Source organism: Chanodichthys erythropterus, chromosome 3, assembly GCF_024489055.1.
Source record: "Chanodichthys erythropterus isolate Z2021 chromosome 3, ASM2448905v1, whole genome shotgun sequence".
NCBI lineage: Eukaryota > Metazoa > Chordata > Actinopteri > Cypriniformes > Xenocyprididae > Chanodichthys > Chanodichthys erythropterus.
This window is the reverse complement of record NC_090223.1, coordinates 55215142-55230424: the sequence shown is the minus strand read 5'-3', so window position 1 is coordinate 55230424 and position 15283 is coordinate 55215142. Positions and strand designations below refer to the sequence as shown.

The following is a 15283-nucleotide window of genomic DNA, read 5'->3' as shown; positions in this document are numbered from 1 at the left end:
ACTGGAGGTTGTTTGAATTGTCAGTGGCGAAGTCAGATTAGTATTTGGAATTTCCATGACAGTGTGTAAACGCTCAGCTAAAGTAGTTCCAGGAATTAGGTTCATATCAGTTATTTTAAAGGTTATTTCAAATTATTTCCATGTTTCACCCAAGAAATTACTGATTGGAAAATGATTTTGGAAAGTGCTCTCTCTTTCTCCCGCTCTCTCCCATTCAAACGCACGCACACACACACACACACACACACACACACACACACACACACACACACACACACACACACACACACACACACACACACACACACACACAAAATAATACAGACTTTATCAATAAAGTTTTGCATCTGCAAAACTACATGACATTTCTCAGTAAAGATGTCCTGGTTTTTGGTTAAGCTGAACTTACAGCTTCACTATTATTAGAGATGCTGTTGCCATACACTGTTGAGAAACACACAGACTCACAGGTACTTCACACATGCTTAAGCAATCTTTCAGTCATGTGACTGGCGTGGAAACCTTAAGAGCAAACTATCTATAGAACTGCAGCACAGCCTGTCAGGAATATGAACGCATTGCACTAGATGGTTAAGAGATTTCATTATAATGTTTTTTCCTATGGAAAATTCTTAATGAGAAACTGCATGTTGCATTTAGGTTCTAGGTTCTTCTGCTTGCCTGTACATAGTATGCATTATAATCAATAAGGTGTATACTGAATTTGGTCTTTTATTATTTTGCTACATTAGTACTTACTACAAACCTGATTTAAAACAAACAAAACAAAAACAAAAAACTGGCAGGCAATGGATGAAAGCTTTGTTTTGCCCTCTAGGTGGGTGTTCCCCAAAGGGTGTGATGACATCACATGGAAAACTATGAATAACAGCATTATTCTGCATAACAGTGGCTCAAGCCTCTGTGGCTAGCTCTTTTTTTAATTATGCTCTGGATGGGTAGACTTGGAATGAGATGCGTAAAAAAAAAAAAAAAAATAGTCCTACACACAAATGTTTTAAGGACAAAAATATCATAGTAACCATAGTATAAGGGAGTCACACAATGAATGAGGGGTGCAGATGGCTTCAACAACACTGAAAGATTCAACTTGCTACATGTTACTTCTGAAATTGTTCAAAAAGATTTAACCATAAACACTAAGAGACCACATGGTGACATGCATGGAAGTTGTAATTTTACCCAGTTTATCCAAACCACTTCTGTTTTGCAGGACATCCACCAGCAGTTAAACACACTTAAAGGTATACTTCAGCTATAAATGAAAAAATTATCAATTATTCACCCTCACCCAGATGTATATGACTGTCTTCTGTGGAACACAAGCAGAGATTTTTTGAAGAATCCACATATATTAAAGCAAGTGAATGGGTCCCTCGAAGTTACCGCTTAAAAAAAACAAACAAAAAACAAACAAACAAAAAAACACATGACCCCAGCTGATAAATCTGTCTTCAGTTTTATGCCATGTGCTGACTCATCCACTTGCATCATATGGACTCACAGAGAGGGTTAATTTTTCTAAAAATCTCATTTTGTTTTCCACAAGTCAAATGCATCTGGGACAGCAAGAGGGTGAGTAAAACAATGAGAGAAGTTTTATTTTTGGGTGGAGTATCCCTTTAATGAGGTGGAAATCACAAATGTGTGTCAGTAAATGTCAGGGAAGCAAATTACTGGAAACAGTTCTAACATTCTAATCCAACTAAAGCCCCATTATGCATCGATACAAAGGCAGAGAGGTGGTAATACTCACTACAGAGCAGAATCATTGAGCTGAAACTCATGGCCTCTGGCCACTGCTGCCCTGACGCCCAGATCCCCCCACAGTCTGCAGAACGCATGAGCCACAAATGGCAGTAGCTCCATATCCTCTCCCATGCAACACTCACATGAGAGAATGGCACGCGCATGGGACTAATATAGGAAACAATATCAATCTGTGGTTGTCAAAACTTTTCAATATGGCCAGGTCATAAGATAAAAATTAATGTTACTTAAATTGGAAAATGGATCATATTTAGTCAATAACATGTTTGCAGCTTTCAACTCGCACATATAAATTAGTTTTGGGTACATTGTCTAATAATGTGTAGTAAAAATCTTTTGATGCTTACCCATTGTCAAAGGTCATGGTAGATGCCATGAACCTACCTATATTACCTTGGCGATAATATTGTTGCTTCTTTTTATAATATTCTATATAATATTCTTGCACTATTCTTTATGGAAGTAAATTAATGCCAAATGTTTTTGAAATAAAAAGCTTGTTGAATTGCTCTAACTGAAAACAAATATGCACTACATTAGCTGTACTTGCATTTAGATGCACTGTATTTTTAAGGCTTGCATTTTTATGGGATGAAATTCAACATGGTCGTATATTTAAGCTGTGAATATTTCAATTAAAAATATTTCACACACATTTTCATTATTAAAAATTCAATCATTCATATTCACATTTCAAATTTCACTTCCAAGATATTTATTCTGTTTAAAAATACAACCTATAAAATTCAACTATCAATTTTCAGTCCATTTTATTTCGCTTTACAAATTCGCTTCCACAAATTCAGTGGTTCAAATTCGGCAGAAAATTCAACATTTCACATCCGGGAACTGCAGGAAGAGCAGTAGAGTGCCGATGCATCATCTCTATCTGCTGTTAGTCTGCTTCACCAGCAGGTGCCGCTAGCGGCTGTTTAGGAAGACCAAAGCAACGCTAGTAAATCATCATTCATTCATAAAAACGGATCTACAGAATTAGAGCAAGCATAAGTGAATATGTGATGATTATCAGGGCCAGTATAAATGCAGAAAAGCTGATAAAGACACAAAAGCTGCATTTATGTTTAATTCAGTGTATTTACGCTTACTTTCCCAGTGTAGCTACAGCTTTCTGTACAGTGAACAAGATAACGTTATTGCCCGATGCTGGTGTACAGATCAAACGTTAAATCTGAGATAGACATATATTTCTCTCTGTTGTTTAGTTTCCTTAACTTTATATCGCGGCGCTGTGTTGTAATACTAGGGCTTCCCTCATCCGTCATAGGATTCCCCTGCCATCAGGACAAAAACTCTTAACACAGCTTAATGGACTCGTACAGTGATATAAAAGACCAAACTCGCACCTCATTTGTGATGTAGGTTAGACTATATAGGCTCCAAGAAAGCAGATACTGGCATAAAGTTGATTTGACGCTGAACGTTTGATTATGATACTCGCAAATTTAGGAACCGTCTCTAAAGTTACGACATTTGGTATTCACGTTTCTACCTTCTACCAAACTCTTGTAGACACACATGCACATATACATATTCAAACACACCTCACTCAAAGTACATGCATATATATATATATACTATTTATTTATTTATTTATTTATTTATTTTTTTATTTATTTTACACGTTCATCACACTATTTTTTTTTACTTTGTTCATTTTTTATTTTACCTGATCATAGATTATCCTGCTTATACAAATTTTAAATAAAATTTAGAAATAAAATTAACTAAGTAGAACTAATTGTGTGATGAATGTGTAAAAAAAAGAAAAAGTATATGTGCATGTACTTTGAGTTGAGTGTGTTTGAATATGTGTGTGTGTGTGTGTGTGTGTGTGTGTGTGTGTGTGTGTGTGTGTGAGTGTGAGAGAGAGAGAGAGAGAGAGAGAGAGAGAGAGAGAGAGAGAGAGAGAAGGGTGCATCACTCTTCGACCTGGCACCTATAGATGAAAACTTCACAGGTAGTTTTGGTGACTAAATCATTCTCATCATATGCTATTGAGCTTTAAGTTATGGCATTTTTTTGTATAATCCAATACAGTAGTGAAATACATAGCAATCTTTACATATTACTTGACAGTTTATTTGGAAACACTTTACAGTAAGGTTCATAATGTATTAACTAATGTGAACTATCCATGAGCAACACATTTGTTGTTGTATTTGTTAATCTTTGTTAACATTAATAAAAATACAGCAGTTCATTGTTCATGTTACTTCACTGTGCATTAACTAAAGTTGACAAATACAACTCTTGGGTTTAGTAATGTATTATTAAATGCTGGAATTAACAAAGATTAGTAAGTGCTGTAGAAGTGCAGTTCATTGTTCGTTCATATCAACTATTTAATATAAAGTGTTACCTTTTATTATAATAAACATCAAAAATCTAAAAGGTTTGCATTATACCTGACAGCTAGATGAACAATTTACAGTTGGTTTTGTGACTAAGTCATTCTCTTTAAATGTAATTGAAGGTAGAAACGTGAATACAGAATGTCGTAACTTTAGAGACGGTCCCTAAATTTGCGAGTATCATAATCAAACGTTCAGCATCAAATCAACTTTATGCCAGTATCTGCTTTCTTGGAGCCTATATAGTCTAACCTACATCACAAATGAGGTGCGAGTTTGGTCTTTTATATCACTGTACGAGTCCATTAAGCTGTGTTAAGAGTTTATATGTCCTGATGGCAGGGCAATCCTATGACGGATGAGGGAAGCCCTAGTATTACAACACAGCGCCGCGATATAAAGTTAAGGGAACTAAACAACAGAGAGAAATATATGTCTACCTCAGATTTAACGTTTGCTATGTACACCAGCATCGGGCAATAACGTTATCTTGTTCACTGGAGAGAAAGCTGTAGCTACACTGGGAAAGTAAGCGTAAATACACTGAATTAAACATAAATGCAGTTTTTGTGTCTTTATCAGCGTTTCTGCATTTATACTGGCCCTGATAATCATCACATATTCACTTATGCTTGCTCTAATTCTGTAAATCCGTTTTTATGAATGAATGATGACTTACTAGCGTTGCTTTGGTCTTCCTAAACAGCCGCTAGCGGCACCTGCTGGTGAAGCAGACTAACAGCAGATAGAGATGATGCATCGGCACTCTACTGCTCTTCCTGCAGTTCCCGGATGTGAAATGTTGAATTTTCTGCCGAATTTGAACCACTGAATTTGTGGAAGCGAATTTGTAAAGCGAAATAAAATGTACAGAAAATTGCTAGTCGAATTTTATAGGTTGTATTTTTAAACAGAATGAATATTTTGGAAGTGAAATTTGAAAGGTGAATATGAATTATTGAATTTTTAATAATGAAAATGTGTGTGAAATATTTTTAATTGAAATATTCACAGCTTAAATATACGATTGTGTTGAATTTCATCCCATAAAAATGCAAGCCTTAAAAATACAGTGCATCTAAATGCAAGCACAGCTAATGTAATGCATATTTTTTTTCAAATAGTGCAATTCAACAAGCTTTTTATTTCAAAAACATTTGGCATTATCTTACTTCCATAATTCTTCTACAATATTTTTGTCAGGAGATATACAGATAGTGGTGAGATATTAATGAGACAATACAGTATTTGAGTCTAATAGAGCTGCTATAATCATAATGACCAATTATGGATAGAATAGTCTGTATGTCTGACCTTGTTCTTTTTGTTAGACAGATTAATGCGCAGCATTCCCATGCCATGCAGCACAAACTTCATAGATGTCAGCAGATTATCCAACACAGCAGGCTGTACAATAGGAAAAAAACAATTAAACTTAAATACAAATGAAGCATTTGAACTAATGCTGTAGTTACAGCATAGTCCAGTACTGTTTATGAATCATATTATCATACAAGTATACTTTCCCGTAAAGCACAAAATATGGTTGTTATACTCAATCTAAAAAACTAAATTAAACATGCTATTATGTTTTGACATTGCTAAGGATAGCACAAACGCTAAAGTTATGTTTGTTATCAAATGTTGCTTATGAAGTTGCTGTGTTTGTTACTTGTTTAACAAGAGGTTTTTTTTTTTTTTGCCAAGATAATATAAATCAATATCAGGCTGAAGTATCAGTTACTTTCTAATGTATATGTCCTCTGAAAAATGTTTATGAATGTAATATGCATTATGAAAAGTAGCATGTGTCAAACATATAAATTCATGTTTCATGCTCTAATGGCCCTCATATTTACTGCAAGCTTTAGGGGCTCGAAATATTTGGTGGTGTCACTGTTAGGCAGAATCAATTTAATTATACATCATTTATATTTTTTTTACTATTGATTTGTATTCATACATATACATATATTATATATATATTATATATATATATACACATATACACACACACATATATACACATATACATATATATAAAATTTCTTCATTAATTTTTTTTTTATGGAGGTGAAAGTCATACTTGCCCCTCACAGAAAAAAAAAGCCTGACAAATGAAATATTGAAGTATCTTGAAGTACTGAATCTATGCCGTTTGCTGTCAGACAACAAATAAATATATGATGCATGTCTATGTTTTTCAGTTATATGCCTCCAAGGACTATACAATATATGCAACAGAAAAAAGGACTTTTTAGTTCTTTTAGTATTGAGTTTTACACAACCTTCAGGCGAAGAAATAACCATTACCACAAGTACCTGATGGAAACCTGTGAACATGCCAATTTTGGCATTTATCATTGGCGGGGTATAATACCAAGTCTCACAACGGTCATCCAAATAAAATAGCACTGCACCTTGAAGCTGATGAGTTCTTGTTTGTTAAAGCCATGGCTGTAGATAATCTTCATCTGTTTGACTAATGTGCTTTTGCCGCTCTCTGGAGTACCTATGTGTTTGGAAAAAAATATTGCAGAGCACAGTATATGAATAACGTGTCAACGAATAACAGTCCAAGACATTAGATAAATCAGCATATAAGTATAAAAAAAATGTTCATCTAGTCGGGTCACTATATTTATTTAGACTATAAACAGACTATTCTTTTATCTCTGTATTATAATTTTATCTCTAAATTTCTCTCGCTCTAAACTGCTTTAATCTGGAGTGAGAGATACAGAGGGAGTGGCTTTATTGCATCAGATACATATCACTTTACCTACAGCTCAGGGGCGGACTGTGTGATCTGTGTGATCTGGAGAATCACAGAACGGCCGGTGGGCCACCACCCGCCACGCACGCAGTCATCATCTGTTTTTTTCCCCTCACTCATCTGTTTCACACTCCAGTACTGTAGGTGGCAGCAATGCACCTTTAAGTTGGATGCCAGCTGTACTGGCCGTGGCCGGCAAGTAAGCAGCAAAGACGTTAGATAAGTGGTCTCAAACTGCCGGCCCGCGGGCCATTTACGGAACGCCTACCACCTCTACCCGGCCCGCAACTGATCTCAAAAATAAAAATAATCCGGCCCGCTAAATTATTATTATTATTATTATTCTCTAGTTGCTACCTGTCTGATATGCAAAGAAAAAGTCGCCGTTCTAAGGGGCATTCACATATTGCGTCACATAAGCGGCCGCGCCGCATTCTCCTTTCCAATGTGCTTTCGCTCCAGTGGCGTCTGTCGTTGCTATGCAACCATGAGCTGCGCTCTCAACCGCTTCTATTATGAGCACGCTTGCCTAAATTACAGTAAAAGCACTCGACTTTAAGTCACGAGCGCCGATTTAAACCACCAAAACACGTCCAATGCTCAAATGGCATCTTGGACAAATGTGGCCCAGCTGTGTGAGCACAAGCGCTGCAGGTGTCTGTCAAGAAACAAAGTGTACAAATTTATTCAGGGATTGTATTTGTTCAGTACAATGTTGTTCAGTGCAAAATTTTAATGTTATGTAAGCTAACAAAGTAAGGGAAAATACTTCCACTAGATGTTAAAAACTAATAATATATGTAACAATTTTGGCAAAATAAAGTTGATATATAGGCTAGCTCCAGTTTTTTTTTTTTTTTTTTTTTATTTCTGACCCCTCCACGCCACAAGTGCTGCTGGTTTTGTTCCTAAATTACTGATTTTTTATTCCATATATCTTGTTGGATGTGAGAAGTCGTACCAGACTATTTCAATTAATAGTATTATATTAGTAATAGTATTATATAATTTTATTACACTCTGTAACAATGAGAGAGACACTGCTGTTTCCATTTAGTATGGTAAATAAGATATTTATAGTATAGGTATAAAAAATATTTTAGGCCTAATGAAATTTGAAGTAGGCTAAATGAGAAATAATGCAAAGGAAAGTAAATTTTCTGAAATGTTGCGCTTTTTTGCGCTTGAAGGATAATATGGCCATTATGAGGTGTCAATCACAGAAACGGCCCCCCGACAATTTGAGTTTGAGACCCCTGCTATATGAGTATTCAAGTTAATCTAATATGCTTTTAACACAACATCTAGTCAACATCAGTGCTATTGCTATAATTTGGATGGTATAGTATCATGAGCCACAATTAAAGTCTTGTGACACTCATGCCAGGCGTTATTGTTGTTTTTGTCGAGTTTCCGCACGCCGATTGCTTTGGGCCGGGCTTAGTCAAAGTCCAGGGCCGTTTTTTAGTCCCAGTCCGTCCCTGCTACAGCTGATTGGTCCAGTTTGGGTTTGCGATCTCTAACTCAGAATAAAACCTGCTCCGGAGCAGATTAGCCATGTAGCGCAAGTTACCATGGTGATGAACACCGCTAAAAACCAATCCACCTTCTTGAGACCGAAAAACCAGAGTTTACTCAAACTAATCTCAAACTTACCTGATACCTAATTATAACAACTAACACTGTGTCTACACCGGATGCGAGCGTTGCAATGCGAGAAGACAATAGAACCCATTATAACCGACGATGCCGTCTACAGCAAGAGGCGACACATGACAAATCTCCAACAGTAAACTGATGCCTGGCTCTATTTCTGATGTACTCTAAGCGCTCAAGCTACTTAGTTCTGTCACGAAGGACAAATGGATTTGGAATGTTCGCTTTGGCACGTCCAGTGTAGACATGGTGAGATTGCCTCTGAGGACAAAATGCTTGCCGTATCTTTCAATAAAATAAATTTTGGGGAAAAAAAAGGCAGCATGTTAAGGATAAAAAAAAAAAAAAAAAAAATTGTGAAATGTGTACAAACAAAATTGTTATCTTTCAGTTGCTCATGCACGTCATGAAACAAATTTCAGCCACGCATTTCTGATGCTTGGATATTTAGGAGGGCTATGGAAAGTTTTTGAGGTGCAGTTTCTTTACATCCACTGACAGAACAACGTTTGAGTGATTTGATTTATGCTGGGTACAAAACGCACGATTTTACCCCTGATTAGGGATGTTCTGATCAAGATTTTTGCAGTGATACCAAATATCTTGTCATGATTTCTTGCAATCATGATCAGCCTGAAGATATTTTACTGACTTCACATCTAATACTTAAAAGTTAATGGCTTATAAAACAAGATATCAAGTTCAGGGTCTCATTTGATAGAAAACCTTTCAAAAAAAACAAACAAAAAGGTTTTGATAATGTTTGGAGATTCTTAGGTTTCAGCACTGAGAAAACCCCAGAAAAAGTGATGCAAGTTATTGATTTATTTTGTTATTAATGCTTGACATGTTTACTATTAGAAAGTACATATAACAGGTCATAAAATCAAGTTTGGGCTTGTTCACAATCATGTCAACTGCATCTGGGCCAAATTTGGGCTAGTGATCTGAATGTTTTACTGAACATAAGAATTGACGTGTAACTGCCACAAAGCATAAAAATATTTAAAATTACATAGAATAAGTAACAAGTAATAAGGTCCTGGAGTAATGACTAACGAGTAATGATTTTCCAGCACAGTTTCAGCTGTGTGCTCCTATTCTATGGCGCACAGGAAAATCAAGACGTATCAATCTGAGCGATCAATCCAAGCTCGCTCCAGCTGTGAAACGGTGTCCAATTGTTCTCTACACATCGTCCCTACACACCATAACCAAGATCCAGTTTCCACTGGATGAACTTTCAAATGACTTTGCTGATGATGATGCGGTGTTTGGGCTTGTTTGAATCGAAAAAACCTGCTCCAAGTAAAGATGTGTGATTTATTATGGTTTACAAGTGTTTTGTGAAGTTACAAAGCAGAACATGGTGCAAAAAAATCATGAGCATAGTTTATGTTTTTAGATCAATAAATTGTAATCAGTTTGTGAGATCGCCCAAATTTAGTGACTACCGATTAAGTCATAGAATGAGATTATCGGCCGACACCTATCTGCGGCTGCTCAATCAGAGCATCCCTAGCCCTGATTTTCACTCGCTGTTAATTTTGTGGAAATCACAGTCATATGCCTGAAATCTGAGGAAAATTGGTACTCGTTCACATGAGTGACAATCACAGTGTGTATTATCAAAGATGCAATCTGAGATAAGCGCTGATGCTTCACCGATGCCCGTGAGATATGCTAAGATATTTATAAGATACGAGATATTTATCATGCTAAATATCTGGCCCTTTGTGACTCTGAGTCATTATCGACATCATTATCCAAAAGCAGTATAGCTCTTGTGATTGATAGACAGACATGTTCATCGCAATACACCTCCTTGATTACACGACAATGACGCAATTGATTGTATCGTAGGAAGTTGCCAGTTTGCTGTCAGTTGTAGAAGAAATTGAATCCCCCCTCTGCCGAGGGGGCGTGTCGAGGAGAACATCACGATTCTCCAATTATAAATCCTGTCGTTTGAGAAGAGGAGAAAATCCAATCCAATCCACTTTATTTCTATAGCACATTTTACCAACCACAAACAGTCTCCAAAGTGTTGCACAAAATTAAAACAATACAATAAAAAGGCACATAAATGCATTAATAAAAAATTAAATAAAACAAACCAATAAAAGTCACAAATGCATTAAATCAATAAAATAAATAAAACAAACAAACGAATAAAAGACACAGGACCACACAACTCACGTGGAGTTAAAAGCCAAGGAATAAAAGTAGGTCTTAAGACGAGACTTAAAACATTCAACTGTGGGAGCCATTCTGACCTGGGGAGGCAGAGCGTTCCACAGTCTGGGGCCGACCACAGAGAAGGTCCGGTCCCCCCTGTTTTTTTTGTTTTTTTTCTGTTTTTTTTCAAGGATTTTACATGTGAATATAACAAACAAAATGAACAAATAAACATAGGGTTTACATATTACAGGGTTACACTGATACAGTTACAGGAAAAGCATTGAATCACACCAAATCTGGTCTTCTATGCAGAATATAAACTCTCCATTTCTTCCACATGTTGTCAAAATAGACTTTTTGAAGCCTTTTCTGAAAAGTAATCCTCTCCAAGTTAAATATTGCATATACAATATGATGCCAGTCATCTAATGTTGGGGGATGGAGTCAACCATTTCTTTGTGATCGCTTTCCGTGCTGCTAAACTCAACATACCAAATATACATTTGGTCTCTTTATTCGTGTCTACTGTGTACAAAAAGCCAAATAATAGTTTGTCCCAATTAACTCATTTGCATTTTGAAGATTGAGCACAACTCAGCCTGGATTGTAGTCCAGAAATTCTTTAACAATGGGCATGACCAAAACAAGTGAAAAATGGCTCGCCCCCTGGGCCCCGCAGTTTCTCCAACAACTTGAGGTGCCCTTGTAATGAGAGCTTTGTGCGGGAGTAATAAAATATCTACACAGGCTCTTCCATCCAAAACACCTCCATGTATTTGAACTGGTGATTTTCCATTGAAATTCACAGTGTTTTGACCAAATGTCATCAGATATTGAGAGATTTGAATCCCTTTCCCATTTTTATTTAATACTAACCGTATTTTTATTTTTAACCTCTAAATCAATGAATCAATTTTAGACCAGGCTCAGATTCATAAGCCTTGATGAAAATCTTAAGAATAGGTAAATCAAAGACATTTTTCTCTCTTGTCATGAAACCTTGTATGTGATGACGGGCTTGCAAAAATCTAAAAAAGTCATTGTTATCTAGCTGATATTGTCTCTTGATTGACTGAAAGTCTCTTCTAGACCCTTTACTGAAAAATACACTATAGGACGTTATGCCTAGCCCAGGCCAGCCTTTATATGTTCCATCTAATTTATTGGGTAAAAAAATCAGGGTCACGAGCCACCCATCTCAATACTTTAATCTCTTTCTTGCCAGTTGTTTTTATTTATAAATCTTAACCAGAGTTTTTAGGGTAAAGAAATCCACTGATTGACTCTTTCGATCTGCTCCTTAATTTTTTGTCTCCAAGTATAGATTGAATTGGACGATCACTAGACACGTTTAATTCTATTTCTTTCCATCTAGCATGGTAATCTATGTTGCACCAACATATCAGGGTCCTCAACTGGGCTGATGTGTAATAGTCTTTAAAACAGGGCAGAGACAGACCCCCCTTATCCTTTGCTAATTGAAGGGTTTGAAGTTTTAACCTGGACTGTTTAACCTGCCAAACAAATTTTGAGATTAATTTGTCCCAGTCTTTGAACTGCTTATCGGTAATAATCAATGCGTGATTCAAAGCTCAAAATTGGAAGTAACTCCCAACTCCTAATATCCTTATTTATTTTCTGGCATAGGGGCTTCAGGTTTACATAAAGTTTTGATAAATCTTTTGGTATATTTCACCCCTAGATATTTTATATAATCCAAGTCCCAATTTAACTGGAATTTAGAGGATACTATCTGACTGGGCTTGTAATTAAAACAAAGAATCTGAGTTTTAGGAATATTGATTTTGTATCCAGAAGCAGCGCTAAATTAATCCAAATAAGATAATAGGTTAAATAAACAGGAATCTGGATTTTGTCAGGTAAATTAAAACGTCATCTGCGAAGAGCGAGATTTTATGTTCTTGACCAAAAATCTTTACTCCTGTGATATTACTGTTCTGAATAACTCCTTGGCTTAAAGCCTCAATAAAAATAGCGAAGCATAACGGACTTATTGAACACCCCTGCCTCGCTCCTCTTTCTAATTCAAATGGTTTTGAGAGAGCTCAGTTGACTTTAATTCTCGCTTTTGGAGATTTATATAGGGCTTGAATTATTTCTATGAATGATTGGTGGAATCCTTTGTACAAATACTTTGTACAAGAATGTCCAATTAACCCGATCAAATGCCTTTTCTGCATCGAGGCTTATCAATATCTTACTTTGATTTTTAACTACATGATCAATTATATGCAATGTTCGACAAATATTATCCTGTGTCTGTCGCTGTTTAATAAAACCGGTTTGATCTAAGCTTACTATCTGAGGAAGAATATTTTCAAGTCTTTTAGAAATAATATGTGTAAATATTTTATAATCTTGATTAAAGGTGCCCTAGAACTTTTTTAAAAAAAGATGTAATATAAGTCTAATGTGTCCCCTGAATGTGTCTGAAGTTTCAGCTCAAAATACCCCATAGATTTTTTTTAAATTAATTTTTTTAACTGCCTATTTTGGGGCATAATTACAAAGGAGACGATTTTAGGTTGCGGCCCCTTTAAATCGCGCGCGCTCCGCCCCCTCCCGAGCTCTCGACTATCACAGCATAAACAAAGTTTACACAGCTAATATAACCCTCAAAATGGATCTTTACAAAGTGTTCGTCATGCATACTGAATGCATGCGTCGGATTGTGTGAGTATTGTATTTATTTGGGTGTTTACATTTGATATTGAATGAGTTTGAGGCTATGCTCCATGGCTAAATGGCTAACATTACACACTGTTGGAGAGATTTATAAAGAATGAAGTTGTGTTTATGCATTATACAGACTGCAAGTGTTTAATAATGAAAATAAACGTCGGCTCGTCTCCGTGAATACAGTAAGAAACGATGGTAAGTTTAACCACATTTAACAGTACATTAGCAACATGCTAACGAAACATTTAGAAAGACAGTTTACAAATATCACTAAAAATATCATGTTATCATGGATCATGTCAGTTATTATTGCTCCATCTGCCATTTTTCACTGTTTTCCTTGCTTGCTTACCTAGTCTGATTATTCAGCAGTGCACATCCAGATGTTCTACCCTTGTGTAATACTAACTGCCCTTGAGTTATGCCTCAATCATGAGCTGACATATGCAAATATTGGGGGCGTACATATTAATGATCCCGACTGTTACGTAACAGTCTGTGTTATGTTGAGATTCGCCTGTTCTTCGGAGGTCTTTTAAACAAATGAGATTTATATAAGGAGGAGGAAACAATGGAGTTTGAAACTCACTGTATGTCATTTCCATGTACTGAACTCTTGTTATTTAACTATGCCAATATAAATTCAATTTTTAATTCTAGGGCACCTTTAAGCACACTAATAGGGCGATAGCTTCCACACTCCAAACTATACCTTCCATCTTTAGCTAACACGGAAATAGATGCTTCATTCCATGAGGGAGGTATTATTCCAGTTGTCAAGACATAATTAAAAGAGGTTTTCAAAATCGGAATCAAGAGATCTTTCATCTCCTTATACCATTCCGAGGGGAAGACGTCTGGCCCTGGTGCTTTATTAGATTTAGAGTTCGAAATCGCTTTTTTAATTTCCAATTCTGTTATTTCTGAGGTCAAAAATTTGTTCTGGTCTTCACTTACTTTGGGCAAAATTATTTTATCGAGAAAATCTGACGGTCCCCCCTGGTTTTAAGTCTGGTCTTAGGAACCATGAGTTGGAGCTGACCCTCAGACCTCAGTGAACGCGCCGGTGTGTAAATTTGGATGAGGTCCGTGATGTACTGTGGGGCCAGTCCATTCAGAGCTTTAAAAACAAACAATAAAATCTTAAAACCAATTCTAAATCGAACAGGAAGCCAGTGCAGCGAGGCGAGGATGGGGGTGATGTGTTCTCGCTTTTTGGTTCCTGTTAAAAGCCGTGCCGCAGAGTTCATAGTTCTGCATTTTGGGATATTCCAGTATAAAGTTACAGTAGTCCTGACGTTACGAAATAAAAGCATGCATGACTTGCTCAAAATGTTTAAAAGATAAAAAAGGTTTGATTTTAGATAAAAGATGAAGATGGAAAAAAAAATAAAAATAAAATAAAACCCTCGATTCTACGACAGTGTTAATTTGCTTATCTAGTTTAAAATCACGGTCTAAAGTGACGCCAAGGCTGGTGGCTGTGAAAACAATAATTCATATTTTAAAATTGAGAGTTTTGATTTTACTAACGTGATAATATAAAAAAAAAAAAAATCTTACAGCCTCAAGACTTTTTCTAAACAATTTCAGCACATACAGGTGCATCTCAAATTAGAATATCATGAAAAAATTATTATTTTTTCCTGTAATTTTATTCAAAAAGTAAAACTTAAATATATTCTAGATTAGTCAAAGTTTGTTTTTTGTTTTCATTTTGATGATTACAGCTTGCTGCTCATCAAAATCAAAAACTCTGTATCTCAAATTATTAGAACATTTAATTTGAAGTTTTATTAAATTACTG

General features: G+C 35.9%; 1 protein-coding gene across 1 annotated transcript in view; it reads right to left on the bottom strand.

Annotated features, from left to right (window-relative positions):
- The window catches only part of LOC137004928 (guanine nucleotide-binding protein G(o) subunit alpha-like), a 43339-nt gene extending 28613 nt beyond the window's left edge, over positions 1-14726 (bottom strand). Inside the window, exons 1-4 of the mRNA XM_067365648.1 lie at positions 14468-14726; positions 6584-6675; positions 5478-5570; positions 1778-1938 (exon numbers count right to left, since the gene is read on the bottom strand). Of these exons, the coding sequence (XP_067221749.1) occupies positions 1778-1938; positions 5478-5570; positions 6584-6675; positions 14468-14726 (605 nt within the window). The remainder of the gene's footprint in view (positions 1-1777; positions 1939-5477; positions 5571-6583; positions 6676-14467) is intronic.
- Positions 14727-15283: the final 557 nt, after the last annotated feature.